General features: G+C 37.9%; 1 protein-coding gene across 2 annotated transcripts; it reads left to right on the top strand.

Annotated features, from left to right (window-relative positions):
- Nucleotides 1-244: 244 nt before the first annotated feature.
- On the top strand, nt 245-19,027 carry LOC127453931 (V-type proton ATPase subunit C 1-A-like). Of its 2 annotated transcripts, XM_051720736.1 has the most exons (14): nt 245-395; nt 1,040-3,922; nt 4,044-4,203; nt 4,676-4,743; nt 7,351-7,436; nt 7,528-7,622; nt 7,873-7,964; nt 9,964-10,062; nt 10,181-10,249; nt 15,141-15,233; nt 15,330-15,423; nt 15,506-15,603; nt 18,036-18,162; nt 18,392-19,027. In XM_051720736.1, exons 3-14 carry the CDS (start codon nt 4,072-4,074, stop codon nt 18,488-18,490), a joined length of 1,152 nt encoding a protein of 383 aa, XP_051576696.1. In that variant the 5' UTR covers nt 245-395; nt 1,040-3,922; nt 4,044-4,071; the 3' UTR covers nt 18,491-19,027. The 2 variants fall into 2 exon arrangements, with proteins under 2 accessions (XP_051576696.1, XP_051576695.1); XM_051720735.1 differs by lacking the exon at nt 1,040-3,922.

Below are 19,027 nucleotides of genomic sequence, written 5' to 3'. Positions count from 1 at the left end.
TATAGGCCAGAGATCTCCAAATGGGGGCGGGGTTACTCCAAAAGAGGGCGGGTTTACTCCAAAAATGGGCGTCACTTCCACACACGGTTAGCGTTTGGGAAAGAGTTAGGTTTGGAGCTCCCGCCTCTGTCTTTTGTGTTTAGTAGTGCACTACATCAAGTGTGTGAACACAAATTACTTTCTACCTGCAATTACACCTCCAGACCTCTTAGTGTCGCTCTCTTTTGGCTGCGCATGCGCAGATCACAGCAGTCGATCAGCTGACACTGAATGTGAAGCTTTTGGAAACACTGAAGTGTCATTATGAATATCACATCATAAGACTGATCCTTTAGAAATTACTTACTTGAAACTACCAAATAATCGTCTTGTTAGCTCGTTTACACTGATACCAGGTAAGATCCGCTGGAGAAACATTAGTGTAACTGTCAGTTTGTGTGACCCCTGCAGCTTTAACTGTGTTTACTCGTGTGGATTAAGAGAGCTGCGGTGTTTATATTGTATTATTGCGCTTTATTGTTTATTAATTATGCGTTTCCAGATTGTCATTTGATAGTAAACATCTTAGGTGTGCTGTAGTGTAGATCTGATTGTATTTGCCCCGGTTATTGTTTATTAAATATATACAATACTGCGTGTTTATGATCGTTTAAGCCAGTGGCAGTCAGACTGACACGTGACTTTATTGATAATATGATTTTATAACATCATGAATTTGATATTAATACTAGTTCAGATCAAATGAATGTCTGATTATTGTTTTAAACAGACTGATGATCGGTCTGATGGGCCTCTGCTTTAAACTTTTAAGCTTTAAATAAAGAAATCAATAAATGATTTGAAACAGCGTGCTATTAGTTGATAAATCTTATTTGTGTGACATACATGAAGTTGAATGAACTGATATATTTGTGTATGTCTAACGAAGGTTTTCTAGATGTGCTGACATAAAATGACCATAAATTGAATTTACTTAAAAAGTGTGATGCAGAAATGCTATGTATATATTTTAAGTAAATGCAACACATTATTTTTTCAGTGAATCTACTGTCTTGGAAAACCTAGAAACGTCTGTCTGTCATCTATCTGACTGTCATCCATCCATCCATCTCTCGTCCGTCCGTCCGTCCATCTATCTGACTGTCATCCATCCATCCATCTCTCTTCCGTCCGTCCGTCTGTCTGACTGTCATCTATCTGTCTGTCTTTCAGTCTGTCTGTCATCTATCTATCTATCTATCTATCTATCTATCTGTCTGTCTGTCTGTCTGTCATCAATCTGACTGTCATCCATCCATCCATCTCTCATCCATCCGTCCGTCTGTCTGTCTTCTATCTGACTTTCATCCATCCATCCATCTCTCGTCCGTCCGTCCGTCCGTCTGTCTGTCTGTCTGTCTGTCATCTATCTGACTGTCATCCATCCATCCATCTCTCGTCCATTTGTCTGTCTGTCATCTGTCCATCCATCTGTCCGTCTGTCTGTCATCTATCTATCTGTCTGTCTTTCAGTCTGTCTGTCTTTCAGTCTGTCTGTCATCTATCTATCTATCTATCTGTCTGTCTGTCTGTCTGTCTGTCATCTGTCCATCCATCTGTCCGTCTGTCTGTCATCTATCTGTCTGTCTGTCTATCTGTCTGTCTATCATCTATCTGTCTGACTGTCATCTATCTGTCTGTCTTTCAGTCTGTCTGCATCTATCTATCTATCTATCTATCTGACTGACTGTCTGTCATCTATCTGTCTTGTCTGTCCCTCTGACTGTCATCTATCTATCTATCTATCTGTCTGTCTGACTGCCATCTATCCATTTGTCTGTCTGTCTGACTGTCATCTATCCATTTGTCTGTCTGTCTGACTGTCATCTATCCATTTGTCTGTCTGTCTGACTGTCATCTATCCATTTGTCTGTCTGTCTGACTGTCATCTATCTATCTGACTGTCTGTCTGTCTGTCATCTATCTATCTGACTGTCATCTATCCATTTGTCTGTCTGTCTGATTGTCATCTATCTACCTATCTGTCTGTCTGTCTGTCATCTATCTGTCTGTCTGACTGTCATCTATCTAATCTATCTATCTGTCTGTCTGTCTGTCTGTCATCTATCTATCTCTGTCTGTCTGTCATCTATCTATCTGACTGTCTGACTGTCATCTATCTATCTGTCTGTCTGACTGTCATCTATCTATCTGTCTGTCTGTCATCTGTCTACCTATCTGTCTGTATGTCTGTCATCTATCTATCTGTCTGTCTGACTGTCATCTATCTATCTGTCTGTCTGACTGTCATCTATCTATCTGTCTGTATGTCTGTCATTTATCTATCTGTCTGTCTGTCTGTCATCTATCTATCTGTCTGTCTGTCATCTATCTATCTGTCTGACTGTCATCTATCTATCTGTCTGTCTGTCTGTCTGTCATCTATCTATCTCTGTCTGTCTGTCATCTATCTATCTGACTGTCATCTATCTATCTGTCTGTCTGACTGTCATCTATCTATCTGTCTCTCTGTCATCTGTCTACCTATCTGTCTGTATGTCTGTCATCTATCTATCTGTCTGTCTGACTGTCATCTATCTATCTGTCTGTCTGACTGTCATCTATCTATCTGTCTGTATGTCTGTCATTTATCTATCTGTCTGTCTGTCTGTCATCTATCTATCTGTCTGACTGTCATCTATCTATCTGTCTGACTGTCATCTATCTATCTGTCTGTATGTCTGTCATCTATCTATCTGTCTGTCTGTCTGTCATCTATCTATCTGTCTGACTGTCATCTATCTATCTGACTGACTGTCTGTCATCTATCTGTCTTGTCTGTCCCTCTGACTGTCATCTATCTATCTATCTATCTATCTGTCTGTCTGACTGTCATCTATCCATTTGTCTGTCTGTCTGACTGCCATCTATCCATTTGTCTGTCTGTCTGACTGTCATCTATCCATTTGTCTGTCTGTCTGACTGTCATCTATCCATTTGTCTGTCTGTCTGACTGTCATCTATCCATTTGTCTGTCTGTCTGACTGTCATCTATCTATCTGACTGTCTGTCTGTCTGTCATCTATCTATCTGACTGTCATCTATCCATTTGTCTGTCTGTCTGATTGTCATCTATCTACCTATCTGTCTGTCTGTCTGTCATCTATCTGTCTGTCTGACTGTCATCTATCTAATCTATCTATCTGTCTGTCTGTCTGTCTGTCATCTATCTATCTCTGTCTGTCTGTCATCTATCTATCTGACTGTCTGACTGTCATCTATCTATCTGTCTGTCTGACTGTCATCTATCTATCTGTCTGTCTGTCATCTGTCTACCTATCTGTCTGTATGTCTGTCATCTATCTATCTGTCTGTCTGACTGTCATCTATCTATCTGTCTGTCTGACTGTCATCTATCTATCTGTCTGTATGTCTGTCATTTATCTATCTGTCTGTCTGTCTGTCATCTATCTATCTGTCTGACTGTCATCTATCTATCTGTCTGTCTGTCATCTATCTATCTATCTGTCTGTCTGTCATCTATCTACCTATCTGTCTGTATGTCTGTCATCTATCTATCTGTCTGTCTGACTGTCATCTATCCATTTGTCTGTCTGTCTGACTGTCATCTATCTATCTATCTGTCTGTCTGACTGTCATCTATCCATTTGTCTGTCTGTCTGTCTGTCTATTCTTTTTTATTTCTTTTTTACTTTTTTCTTTCCCAATTTTTTTTTTTATCACCATTAAGTTTATCACCATTTTTAATCACCTTTTTGTCACTTAAATAGTGGTGCAATGTGACAAAATGCCATTTTTAAGTACAAATATTAAATATTGTCTCTCAATAAATGTGATGTCATAAAACGGCATGCTTTATATTTACACAAGAAATAAAACTTGTTTTAAAATAGTTTTACAGAAGTTCAGCAACCAGTTACAGGTTAGTCTTGAATTTAAGGATTCAGTATTGAGATACATGACATGCTTGATATGTTTGTGTACCAATGATATATTTGTTAGAATATGTATTTTAATGCCTTTCAATCTCTTTCTGTTTTTAGGCTCTACATTTCCCGCTTGTCAGCAGCCATGACGGAGTTCTGGTTGATTTCTGCTCCAGGAGAGAAAACCTGCCAGCAGACATGGGACAAATTAATGACAGCCACCACTCGCACCAACAACATCTCCACCAATAGCAAGTTCAACATTCCTGATCTCAAGGTCACATTCTCTTCCTCTTCCTCTTTTTACTGGGTTGGCTAACTCAGGGACAGTATAGAGAAGGAAACGAACCATGTGCAGAAATGTAAATGGGAGAAATCATATTATTCAGTATGCTGAGTGTAGGAAAGGAGCCTATCATCTAACTGGTATCTAGCGCTTCATCTAATTGGACCAACCTGCAAATTATTATTTTTTTTTGCCTGATTCTGTTCGAGCTCTTCACTTTCTGTGACCCAGTTTGGTCCCTGTCGCTCAGGGTCATGTGACCCCGCTGCCCTGTGTCATCTGGACCGTCCGCTTTCTGCCCGGCTGGTTGAGAACAGAGGCGGCGGTGCCACACTAAAGCAGCGGCAGCCCATGATGTCTGTACTGACTGATGCTGATCAAACACAGTCTGGCTGCGTTTGTATTGCTTCATTATACACGCAGTGATCAAAGTGTCTCTGTTTCTCTTCCCTACACCCTACAGGTCGGAACACTAGATGTGTTAGTGGGGCTCTCCGACGAGCTCGCCAAAGTGGACTCTTTTGTTGAGAGGTAAAGTTGTGATGATTTAATACACTCAGTTGTCTCTAAATGCTTAAACCCAATTCCAAGCTAGATTTTCACATTTTAATGCAAAACTCACCACCATGATGCAAGGGTGTTGTGGCTAGTATTGCTTTGTAGTTGCTGGGTATCGATACAGGTCCAAATCACAAGCTCCCGATTCCAATTTCCGTTTTGCTTACATATGAAAGCAATTTGATGATTCAGACTGCGATGAAATGTGACTGAATGACTTGGTGGCGCTAATCATCTGGCAAACACCAACACTGGACGTGCAGCTGATACACACCCCTTAAAAATTAAACTAAGTAGTTGTAGTTCATGAACCCTTTGTACTTAAAACATAAACCCGGTCTGATTTTGAAAGTCTACCATACAGTACGTGCATGTATTATAAATGTTTATAAACATAAAGACACTGCAGTGTATTCATGTGCTCTTTTACTCGTCTCATGCACAAAAACACTGAATTCAATGCCAATATGCAGTAAATAAATAATATAGAATCTGTAAACACATTCTTTTTTAAAACATACAGTAAATGCAATGTGCTGATGTATAATATACCTAGAGTTTTGTCTTAATGTACATTTAATATGTATATTACTATGCCTGTTAAATGATCCAGGCATTAAAAATAGCAGTGATGTTCAGCAAATTGTTTGGACTATAGCTCTTAATAAAATATTGCATAAAAAGCAATATTTTACTACAAGTGTAGACAAAGTATTTCTGCAAAGGTGCTCTTTTTCTCACCACGCACAAGAAACCGTGAATTCAATACAAATATGCAATAATTAAATAAAGACAGTGAGCCTGTGTTTTACGTTATGCATCATATTTTCTATTCCTGTTTTTTCATTAATGTACATTATTCCACATGTATTTATTAGTGCTGTCAGTCAATTAAATGTTTTAATCGCGATTAATCGCATAATTTTTAGTAGTTAATCGCGATTAATCGTAGATTTTGAAAGTGCTGAAATTTGACTCTATGTATACTTCTTTTCCTGTTAAATGTATTTATTTACTTATATTATATGTAGCAATATAATGCTTAATTGACATTATCCAAACAAAGCCTTCCACAGTATAAAGATAGAAATGCACTAAAATAGCACCAATTCAAGTAACATTAAATGTTTCCCAAAGTCTAAGTGGGAGTTTGACTAATTGAAAGAACTAGTCCCCATATAGGTTGCATTTTATTGCAATGGGCATTAAATCTCTTAAACTCTCATCCTCCACAATATAAATCTGCCGGCAGACTGTGGCTATCCACTTTGTTACAGCAATCGTGATACGGCGGCCAGCTCTAGGAAGAGTCCTGATTGTTCCAAACATCTTCCATTTAAGAATTATGGAGGCCACTGTGCTCTTGGGAACCTTCAATGCAACCGAAATTTTTTTGTAGTCTTCCCCAGATCTGTGCCTCGACACAATCCTGTCTCTGAGCTCTGCAGGCAGTTCCTTTGACCTCATGGCTTGGTTTTTGCTCTGATATGCATTTTCAGCTATAAGACCTTATATAGACAGGTGTGTGCCTTTTCTAAATCATGTCCAATCAATTGAATTTGCCACAGGTGCGCTCCAATCAAAGTGTTGAAACATCTCAAAGATGATCCAGAGAAATGGGATGCACCTGAGCTCAATTTCAAGTGTCATAGCAAAGGGTTTGAATAGTGTAGATTGATGTGGGGGAAAAAAAAGTAATTCAAAGCATTTTAGCATAAGGCTGCAACATAATAAAATGTGAAAAAAATAAAGGGGTCTGAATACTTTCCGAATGCACTGTAATTAATATGAATAAACAAATAAAACAGCTTAAATGCAGATTTTGTTAATTGTTGTGGTTTCTAGATTCGATTGATTAATGGTGAAAGTTCTGTCAATGCTTTACGTGTGTCTCTTTACTCTAGTGTGGAATCTCATAGAGACGTGATGTTACAGTGGCCTCCGCCTAAAATGAGTTATTAGCAGTTTGGTGACGTGCTAGCTTCTCTTTATACAAATATATATAAATCTCATGACTAATGTCTCATCTGTAGACGTGAGAATCTATTTTTACACGTTTTCTTGTTTGAAAGGCTCGTTCCTGCAGTCAAGCGGTTTCAGCTCTGTTGAATCGGGATCTTTCATTAAAATGTGCCAAAGCGTGCTACAGTAACAGTTCTCCAAATAGACGATTTTTACATTTAATCTAGCACTGCCAAAGTTAACATGTTAATTAAAGATGTTTATTGCAGTTAAATGAATAGTTAACAATAGTCATGTAATGTCAACCCAGTGTTTTATTCAGTATTTGCTTCTCTTTTTCCATACAACGAAAACTGATGGTGATTTACAATGTCGAGTTACTAAAAGGTTAAAAAAAAAAAAAAACGTACTTGCCCTCTCAGAGCTTGACAGACGTTTGGGTTAACTATTCCTTTAATAATCTTAAAAATCATATTTCTAAGATGCAGCGAGGTTTCTTGGATGCCTCAGGGTTTGTGGTTAATCTGTCGTGTTTGATGTTTTGATGAATTGGATAATCTTTGTGAGTTTTCAGAGGGTTGTTTCAGTACAGTGTGATGTCTTTGATGCTCTTCACAGTGTGGTGAAGAAGGTTGCTCAGTACATGACTGATGTGTTGGAGGACAGCCGAGACAAAGTCCAGGAGAACCTGCTCGCTAACGGAGGTACCGCTAGAAGAATCACTGGCGTCTATGACAGCAAATGAGACGTTACACTGTTGCTGTTTTTTTTACATTTATTTTAACTGTGTTTCAGTTGATCTGGTCACCTACGTCACACGATTCCAGTGGGATATGGCCAAATACCCCATTAAACAATCATTGAAGAACATTTCTGAGATCATATCGAAGGCAAGTCATCAGATGCCATCATTTCTATGTGAATTACACAACTGAAATCTGCAGCTGACCCTTTTGTAGTTACTGCTGCAGGATGAGATGAACAATTTTTTGTCTGAATGGTTAAATGTATCACCCTGCCTTAATAATCAGGGGAATTCTTCTGCTGTTTCTGATTGGGTGATTGGGGTTTCTGATTTTAAGTCATGTCTCTGTTGTAAACAAACTGTGTGTCCTGCTGTCTCCCCCTGCTGGTCAATAGCAAGTATCACAGATTGATAATGACCTGAAGGCTCGAGCGTCAGCTTACAACAACCTGAAGGGAAACTTACAAAACCTGGAGAGGAAGAACGCGTAAGTAACGACCCTTGTGTTCAGATGGCATGCAAGACCTGTTCAGTTTAACTTTCATTTTTAGGGCTTTTATATGACATCATATTTGGGCTGTTCTTAAAGGAATATTCTGGGTTCAATACAAGTTCAACTCAATAGACGACATTTGTGGCATAATATTGATTGGCACAAAAAATCATTTCTTTTTATCCCCTTTTCTCCCAATTTGGAATACCCAATTCCCACTACTTAGTAGGTCCTCGTGGTGGCGCGGTTACTCACCTCAATCTGGGTGGCGGAGACAAGTCTCAGTTGCCTCTGCTTCTGAGACCGTCAATCCGTGCATCTTATCACGTGACTCATTGTGCATGACGCCACAGAGACTCGCAGCATGTGGAGGCTCATGCTACTCTCCGCGATCCACGCACAACTTACCACGTGCCCAATTGAGAGCGAGAACCACTAATCATGACCGCGAGGAGGTTACCCCATGTGACTCTACCCTACCTAGCAACCGGGCCAATTTGGTTGCTTAGGAGACCTGGCTGGAGTCACTGAGCACACCCTGGGTTCGAACTCGCGACTCCAGGGGTGGTAGACAAAAAATAACTTTTAATCGTCCCTCCTGTTCTTTAAAAAGCAAAAATTGAGGTTGCAGTGAGACACTTACAATGGAAGTCAATGGGGCCAAATTTTGAGGGTTTAAAGGCAGAAATGTGAAGCTTATAATTTTATAAAAGCACTTACATTAAATCGTCTGTTAAAATTTGTGTATTATTTGAGCTGTAAAGTTGTTTAAATCATCATTTTAGGGTTTTAGGGTTTGTTGGCATTACATCATCATGGCAACGAGGTTGTAAAATTGGATGTATCTGTACTCAGAAAATGTGTGTGATTTAATCACACTAAAATCATGTTAACACGTATGTTGATTACGTCTTGTGGCTATACCTTTAAAACAGTGAGTATTTTAACGTTTACATATTGGCCCCCATTCACTTCCATTGTAAGTGTCTCACTGTAACACAGATTTGTGCTTTTATGTTTAAAGAAAAGGAGGGATGAGTCAAAATTAATTTGTGGTAATCAACATTACGCCACAAATGTTTTCGATTGAGCTTAACTTGTATTGAACCCGGAATATTCCTTTAATTGTACATTTAAAAACCTGGGAACACTTTCTTTGCTAGGATGTTGTTGACATGATTTTTTTTAATTTTTTTTTTTATACTGTGTAATCTTATACATGTTATGCAAGCACAAAACTTCCAGATTTAAAGGAAATAGTTCATGCAAAATTAGAATTCTGTCATTTTTAATGCAGTTATATTTCTGTGGAACACAATGGGGACATTTTGAAGAATAAAACAACAGTTCATAGTGACCAAAAATACTGCAAAAATTAAAGAGTATCATAACAGTAGTTCATATGACTTGTGCGCTGTATTTCAAATCTTCCGAAGTCATACGATGGCTTTGTGTGAGGAGCAGACTGAAATTGAGGTTGTTATTCACTGAAAATCCGGACACTCTAAAATCTCATTCATGTTTATGTTCAGACTAAATAAATGACATGTTTGAAATCAATGATACTAAACACTTTTGGTTCATGTCGATGTGTGTGTGTGTAGTAACCAAATAAAGATGTGCCAATTCGAAAGTGCAAGAGAATTATATTTTAGAGCTGCAGCAAGAAGGAAGATTATCAGTGAATAACAACTTAAATTTCAGTCTGTTCCACGCATAAAGCTACTGTATGACTCCAGAAATCTTAGAATAGTCTTAGACTACTTTTATGGTGCTATTTTGTCCTTTTAGGAGCTTGACCGATGTGGTCACTATGAACTGTCGTAGTATGCGAAAGATGTGTGTGTAAATGCTTCAATAATAGTGACACATTTTCATTTTGGTGGAATATTCCTTTAAGTCACAGAACATAGAATTGAAAGAATTACTATAAGAGGGACGGCAGTAATTTACATTGTGAATTTGAGTGTTTACACTGACGTTTTCTCGCCAGAGGGAGTCTGCTCACCAGGAGTCTGGCTGATATTGTCAAGAAAGATGACTTTGTGCTGGATTCTGAGTATCTCATTACTATGCTGGTGGTGGTACCAAAGTAAGTGACATATTCCAACACAAAACGAATCTCCTTTTAAAAGTTTTATAAACACATTTGAGCTTGTTTTGTTGATTTCCTCACACGCGTACTGACAGTATGTTTTCAAACCCTTCAGAACGAATTACGCAGACTGGCAGCGCACTTACGAGACTCTCGCTGAAATGGTGGTGCCACGATCCACAAAGTAAGCAACGTGCAACATGCTATGCTAACTTCTAAGATTATGGAAGTACACTGGTGGCCATAAGTTTGGAATGATGTACAGATTTTGCTGTTTCAGAAGGAAATTGGTATTTTAATTCACCAAAGTGGCATTCAACTGATCACAAAGTATAGTCAGGACATTACTGATGTAAAAAACAGCATCATCACTATTTGAAAAAAGTCATTTTTGATCAAATCTAGACAGCAGCCATCACTCCAACACCTTATCCTTGAGTAATCATGCTAAATTGATGATTTGATACTAGAAAATCACTTGCCATTATATCAAACTCAGTTGAAAGATATTTGGTTCATTAAATGAAGCTTAACATTGTCTTTGTGTTTGTTTTTGAGTTGCCACAGTATGCAATAGACTGGCATGTCTTAAGGTCAATATTAGGTCAAAAATGGCAAAAAAGAAACAGCTTTCTCTAGAAACTCATCAGTCAATCATTGTTTTGAGGAATGAAGACTATACAATGCTTTGAAAGATTTCATACAAAGGTGTACACTACAGTCTTCAAAGACAAAGAACAACTGTCTCTAACAAGGACAGAAAGAGATGTGGAAGACCAGATGTACAACTAAACAAGAGGATAAGTACATCAGAGTCTCTAGTTTGAGAAATAGACGCCTCACATGTCCTCAGCTGACAGCTTCATTGAATTCTACCCGCTCAACACCAGTTTCATGTACAACAGTAAAGAGAAGACTCAGGGGTGCAGGCCTTATGGGAAGAATTGCAAAGAAAAAGCCACTTTTGAAACAGAAATACAAAAAGAAAAGGTTCGAGTGGGCAAAGAAACACAGACATTGGACAACAGATAATTGGAAAAGAGTGTTATGGATCTTAACCTCATTGAGCTTTTGTGGGATCAGCTAGACTGTAAGGTGCGTGAGAAGTGCCCGACAAGACAGTCACATCTATGGCAAGTGCTACAGGAAGTGTGGGGTGAAATGTCACCTGAGTATCTGGACAAACTGACAGCTACAATGCCAAGGATCTGCAAAGCTGTCATTGCTGCATGTGGAGGATTTTTTGATGAGAACTCTTTGAAGTAGTTTAAGTAGTTCTGAACATTAATTATCATAATTTTTCACATTATTAATGTCCTGACTATACATTATGATCAGTTGAATGCCACTTTGGTGACTAAAAGTACCAATTTCTTTTCATAAGAGCAAAATCTGTACATTATTCCAAACTTTTGGCTGCCAGTGTACATTAATGACAAATGTCTTTGAAATGAAAAGCTTACTTAATTACACTAATTGAAAAATAAAACCACTGCATTAACAGCACATGTATATTTTAGAAATGCAATTTTATATAGTTGTATATTTAAGCTGTGAATATTTTAATTAAAAATATTTCACACATTTTCATAATTAGAAATGTAACAAAAAATTGTCACGTTCCAAAGTTCATTTCGAAAATATAGCGAAATTTTTTTTTTCTTTTCTCTTTAGTATTTGACAGGTAATATTTGGTCCATTTATATTTCGCTTTGCAAATTCACCTCTTAAATTTCAGTGGTTCAAATTCGGTTGGAAATTCAACCTGGAACATCCTGTCATTGCTGGAATGTTGAATTCCCAACTCAGTTTAAACCACTGAAATTTAAGAGGCAAATTTGTAAAAATAAATATAACGGAACAAATGTATCTTGTTGAATAATAAAAATACATTTTCATTTAAAAAAAAAAAAAAAAAAAAAAAATTATATATATATATATATTTTTTTTTATCTTCCAAAATTCAGTTCCAAAAAAAAATTTATTATTGAATTTTTTTTAAATTATTAAATATTGTACAAAATGTTTTCAATTGAAATATTCACAGCTTAAATATACAACCATATAAAATTGCATCCACCAAAAATGCAAGCACTGTGCATACAATGCATTTATTTTTCAATTTGTGCAACTCAGCGTGTTTTTTTTTTTATTTTTATTTTTTTTATTTTTTTATCAAAGATTTTTGTCACTAATATACTTCCATATAAGAAAACTTTTGGCCAAATTCTTAGGCAGCATTGCAGGTATCTTTTGTGGAGAAAAGTGGAAACGAGAGATATTATGGACATAATTTAATTGGTACTGAAAAATGTATTTAAAAATAGTTCAGTCTATTTAACAATGGACTATTTTACCCCATATTTGTATGTGTTATGTACTTCTATGTTTTTTAGACTATTAGAAACATGGAAAATCAGTCACTTATGAGGGTCCATTTTTGTTTTATGATTTTAGTGTTAAAATAATTTCTTTGAATGAAGGTTTGGTTAGGTTAGGGTTAGAAAATGCAGGGTGAATCTCATGAAAACATCCTGAACGGTCAAATTTCACCCCCAAATCACAAAGTAAATGACGCATATTTTTAGAACTGTTATGAATTTTTACTTTGTGATATTATATTAATGAAAATTAAGCACATTTTCACCGTATTTACATTACTGCTGTGCATCCAGATGTTTTATTTGAGTTTTTGTATTTCTTATTATTCTTAATGGTGAGTCTTATTACTGTAATACAGTAAATATTTACTGTATTACCATAAAAAATGACTGTAATAATAATATTTTTTACATTTCAGTCTGCATAAATTAAAGGTAGTATAACAAACACTACCTTGATGTATAAATACTAAATACAAATTAAAATATAGATGCAAGCAGCAATTAATGAGGTTCAAGCACTTTAGGACTTATGCGTTTAAAGATATAAATATTAATAAGACAATCCTTTAGCACCTAAAATAGAGATAAATTGCCATAATATTCAGAACCATCAGATTGAGGACCATAGAGATATGCCCTTTTTGACCCATTTGACCGTTATAGTGTCACCTAATGTCCAATCTCCACTACATTTTGCACGCTTCTTCAAAAATACAGGTCGCATATGTGTACTTAATTTGATAAAAATCGGATTCATCGTTCAGGAGTTATAGGCTTTTGGTCAACTAGGCCACGCCCATATTTGTTATTTAACCTGTTGTAGCCATGCCAAGTAAAACATTTGAACATGTTGTTTAAATAACTATTGATCTAGTCTGTTCACAAATTCTTTCTAGGTTTTGTTGATGTCAGGTAAAAAAAACCTAGGACTAGTTTGCAAAAGTAGGTTTTTTAAATAATATATTTAACAAATTATTTGATTCATATCAATGGTTCTTGAGTCAGAGTTGTTCAGAATGAGGAGATCTATCATGTGATATGAATAAAGTGTGTCTGTGTGAAACACAGCAGAGTATACAACTATTTACACCAAGCAGAACGTGATAGTGCCTCCTGGTGGCCAATTTCTTTTCAAATTTTGCACAGACCTCTTGGGCCAAGAGACAAATAGACCTACCATGTTTCGTTATGATTGGCCTTTGTTAACCTTGTCAAATAGCTGCTGAAATTTGATTGGTCGATGGCGGCCATGACATAGACCTTGATGGCACCTTAGACAAAGACAGTGCATGCAAAATTTCATCGGTCGGACCAATGGTTCCATATAATGGTCAACCGATATGGGTTTTTCAATAGCCGATGACATTACCGATATCTAGAGAGCAGGATGGCTGATATAAATGCGCAGGAATCATAATACAATTTAACAACAGCAAATCAGATATACACAAAATTTACTCAACTTTGCATAAACTTGAAAAGAAAAAACGTTGATAACAGAAACTGTTGACTATTCATTGACAAAACCATTGGTAGTTTTGGAAGTGACACAAGGGAGAGTTAACACTTCTGTTAATTGGCTAAGCAACGACCGTTATCGGCTGATGCAAATAATCGCAAAATGGCCAAACATTGGCCGATTAATCAGCCAGGCCGATATGTCGGTCTATTACTAGTTCCAAAGTTAGAGCTATTTTTAAGTTTGTCAATGATATAGCGCCACCAAGAGGCCGAGGCATGCAATTTTTTTAAAGTGTCCTCAGATTGACCCCATACATAAGTGTACCAAATTTGGTGATAATATCTCATTCTGTTCAAGAGTTAAAGCCATTAGGGACCTGGGTAACTCCGTGAGTATTGACGCTGACTACCACACTTGGAGTCACGAGATTGAATCCAGGGTGTGCTGAGTGACTCCAGTCAGGTCTCCTAAGCAGCCAAATTGGCCCGGTTGCTAGGGAGGGTAGAGTGACATGGGGTAACCTCCTCATGGTCGCTATAATGTCGTTCTCGCTCTCGGTGGGGCGCGTGGTGAGTTGTGCGTGGATGCTGCGGAGAATAGCGTGAAGCCTCCACACGCGCTAGGTCTCCGCGGTAACGCGCTCAACAAGCCACGTGATAAGATGCACGGATTGACGTCTCAGACGCGGAGGCAACTGAGATTTGTCCTCCGCCACCCGGATTGAGGCGAGTCACTACGCCACCACGAGGACTTGGAGCACATTGGGAATTGGGCATTCCAAACTGGGGAGAAAAAGAAAAAAAAACCATTAAGTAAAACCATTTAAGTAAAAGTGGCAATGCCCACTTACTTTTTGGCGTGCAGAAAGAACAAACCTTTTTTCGATTATCATTGATATTGGGACTCCAGAGAATCTTTCTGCATTGGTTTGGTTCCAATTGGGCGAACGGACTAGGACGAGCTCGAAAAGTAGATTTAGCGAAATCCCAATGTGACGGAAAATTGTCATGATGGAAATGAAATCAGAAATATACATTTTGTTTGTCTAATAATAATAAGGATTCCAGTGATTGAAAGTATCACAAAAAACATAATGGTCCTAAAATAGGATTCATTTTCTTTAATCACAATTATGTTACGTAATTCTATTGATTTTGGGGTCAAATGTGACTCGGACATGTTCTTGACAGGTTGCTAACCTCTAACCACACTCTTCTTTCTCCCATCAGTCTGCTGTTTGAGGATCAGGACAGCGGCCTGTTTTCTGTCACACTCTTCAGAAAGGCCATCGATGACTTCAGACACAAGGCCAGAGAGAACAAGTAAACAACTCCACGGTGATGTCACAGGTCTTTGGTTCGTGTCACTTAGACCGTTTTTGATCTCACATCGTAGTCCACTCTGTGTCCACCTCACAGGTTCACGGTGCGAGACTTCCAGTACAACGAAGAGGAAATGAAAGCAGATAAAGAGGAGATGACACGACTCTCTACTGACAAGAAAAAGCAGTTTGTATGTGACTGCTCGACTGGATCGTCGCATGTTACTACATCAGTGTTGGGTATTTGTAACTAAACCCATGTGTTTTCTGCAGGGGCCACTCGTCCGATGGCTTAAAGTGAACTTCAGCGAGGCGTTCATTGCTTGGATCCACATCAAGGCTCTGAGGGTCTTTGTGGAGTCTGTGTTGAGGTAGCAATACACACAACATCTCTTTAGTTTCTGAAGGGGTCACATCATGAGCTCCGTTTGAGTGGCACATTTCAGTTCCGATTGTTTTATGAATGTGTCACAATGTAATGCAGCCACACAAAGAAGCTTGTTTTGAAAGATGAGGCATCTAAATCGTCGTTTTTACAGTCTTTTTAGGGTTACAGAGTTGTAAACTTCACACATATGCGGTTAGTAAGTGATTTTAATCACGCTAAAATCATGTTAACATGCATATTGTTTACGTCTTGTAGCTTTACTTTTGAAACGTTTGCCGATTGGCCCCAACAAATGAAGCGTAACGCAGGTGTCTTGTGATGCGTTTATAAAACTATGTTCTTTTTAACTTGTCACGGTTTCTAAGAAATGCAGCGGTTCTGCACAAGACGTTGAAAAAACTGTGAGAAACGGCACAACGTTCAAAGACGTCCGCCCAGTGTGGACAAACAGTGCAGACGCACTAAAAACACTTCTCGTGTGAACAGCCCCTAACTGATCTCTCGAGTGAGAGCGCGTGCACAAAACAAGTAGGGCTGTTTTCATGAGTGCACACATTTTAAAGTGCAATTTTCGTGCCAGCAAAAGTGGGCGTGGGTGGGAGTCTGTGGGTGTAGGCGCGCAAACTGTGAAGTGGCGCAAAGCGCAGTTTTCTATTTTCCTGAGAAATACGTCATTACGCTAAGACATTTGAGAAGCATGTTTGTTTTCAGTGCAAAGTCTAAACTTAGTTCCTGCATTTACAGTTTAAAGATTCCGCCAGCAGGTGGTAATAAAGTCCATGTCTCAAATTATGTTCCTGATGATCACCGTTGTAGCCATTTTATGAAACAAATATTAGTGAGATTTGTGTTTAACTTTCTATAGGTCATGGTTTATCTTTCAATTATTATTATTATTATTATTATTATGTTTATTTTTACAGTTGTATTTATGATCTAATTTGTATTGGTATTTTTCCACTTGTTGTCGTAAAGCGAGTTTTTTTTTCTTTTTTCTCCCCAATTTGGAATGCCCAATTCCCAATGCACTCTATGTTCCCGTGGTGGCGTAGTGACTCTCCTCAATCCGGGTGGTGGAGGACGAATCTCAGTTGCCTCCACGTCTGAGACCGTCAATCCGCGCATCTTATCACGTGGCTTGTTGAGCGCGTTACCACGGAGACGTAGTGCGTGTGGAGGCTTCACGCTATTCTCCGCGGCATCCACGCACAATTCACCACGCGCCCCACCGAGAGCGAGAACCACATTATAGCGACCACGAGGAGGTTACCCCATGTGACTCAACCCTCCCTAGCAACCGGGCCAATTTGGTTGCTTAGGAGACCTGGCTGGAGTCACTCAGCACACCTTGGATTCGAACTCGTGACTCCAGGTGTGATAGTCAGCGTCAATACTCGCTGAGCTACCCAGGCCCGTAAAGTGAGTTTAAGTTTCTGCAAAAGGGGCCGGTGGAAGAAGTTGGAGAGAGTAAAATTTTGGATTTGGTATGATATTTTGGACCACTTCGTTATTTTGATTATATTTTCGTTTAGTTTAAAGTGTCGTTTGAATTTAGAAATATTTTCGGTTTTAATTTTTCATGTTACAATAAATGAATACAGTCAAACTATAGTAGAAGTGAAGTGCGTTCTGATACAATCACTGATAATACTATCCATGATTTGTGTCAGTAGATGAAAATGATTCATATTTACTTACATCCTCTATAATTTAACGGAACATACATCCAAATCCTGACGAGAATCGCATTTTCCGTGTGTATAAAAGGAGCGTGTCACTGTCATAGAAATATGCAAGAATGCAGTTAATGCACAAAAAACGTAATTATCTATTCTTCTAATATAATGCATACAGTCCATTTAGACTACCAACTTCTTATGAATGTGCTGTCTTTGTTTATATCACTGGTGCTTGACTGGGAATGGACTGTATAATAGGGCGCAGACTCTGGAATAACCGGAGAAGAACCTCAGAATTAAAATGCACTTTACTCAGCCCATTAGCGCTTTGCACGTGCAATTTCGCCAAACCCACTTGCGCCTAGACCTAGCACATGCTTGCACGAAAATACAAAGGCTTTACAGTCATGCCCACTGACTTTGCACTTATGACTTAAGGCATATTGCTAGTGCTCTTAAAATAGGCCCCGTAATATTAAAATTTAAAAACAAATAATGTAATATTAAATGTAGCCTATTATTTTTATAGACTAAAATACTTATAATAATAATAATATTTTTTATTGGAAGTGACCCGAAAAAAAATAAATGGGTTGGGTCCCTCAGGTAGCAGATTCATAAAAAACAAAAAAAGAAAAATGATGAAGTGATCCCTTTAAAGTATTGTGATGATGAGTCAAGACATTAAAGTGTTTTTATTTGACTGAATACAAAATGTTTTATTGTAAATACACAGATATGGATTGCCGGTGAACTTCCAAGCGATGCTGCTCCAGCCCAACAAGAAGAATATGAAGAAACTGAGGGAAGTACTGTACGATCTTTATAAGCACCTGGACAGCAGCGCGGCCGCCATTATCGACGTAAGTCTCCATTTGGCCCGAGACTGTTATTTTTGTGTTGTGTGTTTTTTTGTTTTTTTTTTCAAATACATTTTTGGAACAAAGTAATGTTGTAATTAATCTCAGAGCTCATTGTTTTGATGCTTAAAACACTTTATTGATGAATGTTTTGAAATGCCAAAGTGGCTGAAAAATGTGCTCTATTGTTGTGACATGTTTTGAGTAAGTTGTCATCTTTTTCCTGTTTCAGCAATCTGCCATGGATATTCCTGGCTTGAACCTCAGCCAGCAGGAGTATTATCCATACGTGTACTACAAAATCGACTGCAACCTGCTCGACTTCAAATAGAAGAGTCATTCTCAATCGCTTCCACCGTCCTTTTGTTTTGTCTTTGTGAATAAATCTAAGTTAAATTGAACTGTATATTGCTGCACTCTTTCTCTGGTTCTAGTCGCCCCGTCATGTATGCTCATTCATATTCAAAGATACTTCTCTAATGCATTTCAATCAATGAAGGTCGGAGAGTATCTATATCTGCTGTCTTTAGTATTTTGTTTACATTTTTTTTTAAAGAATGTCATTGTGTTATCATACGTGCAAGTAAAAGAAATGATGCATTTTTAAGTTATGTTTTGTGAAGTGTACTGTAGTAGTGCCATCTGATGTTAGTGATAGATATTGTGTGCGGACAACTGTGTTTTTATCTCTTATTCTTTAAAATGCACCAGTGGTCCATTTAAACAAACAAAATGAGAGGTGTTACAAAGGTGTTACAAAGATGCAATATAAATGTGATGTTATGTACATTTGGTGTTAAAAGAGTTGTATGTGCAAAATTACTGTATGTCATGGAATCAACATATACATTAATATGAGTATACAAAA

The sequence above is a fragment of the Myxocyprinus asiaticus genome, chromosome 16 (assembly GCF_019703515.2).
Source record: "Myxocyprinus asiaticus isolate MX2 ecotype Aquarium Trade chromosome 16, UBuf_Myxa_2, whole genome shotgun sequence".
In the NCBI taxonomy this organism is placed as follows: domain Eukaryota; kingdom Metazoa; phylum Chordata; class Actinopteri; order Cypriniformes; family Catostomidae; genus Myxocyprinus; species Myxocyprinus asiaticus.
The sequence above is the reverse complement of the archived record's forward strand: the minus strand, read 5'-3'. Positions and strand labels throughout refer to the sequence as shown.

Coding starts and splice junctions, on each gene's coding strand:
- LOC127453931 (XM_051720735.1), top strand. CDS start 4,072: ATGACGGAGTTCTGGTTGATTTCTGCTCCAGGAGAGAAAACCTGCCAG. Junction 4,744..7,350: donor GTGGACTCTTTTGTTGAGAG/GTAAAGTTGTGA, acceptor TGCTCTTCACAG/TGTGGTGAAGAAGGTTGCTC. Junction 18,163..18,391: donor GCGCGGCCGCCATTATCGAC/GTAAGTCTCCAT, acceptor TTCCTGTTTCAG/CAATCTGCCATGGATATTCC.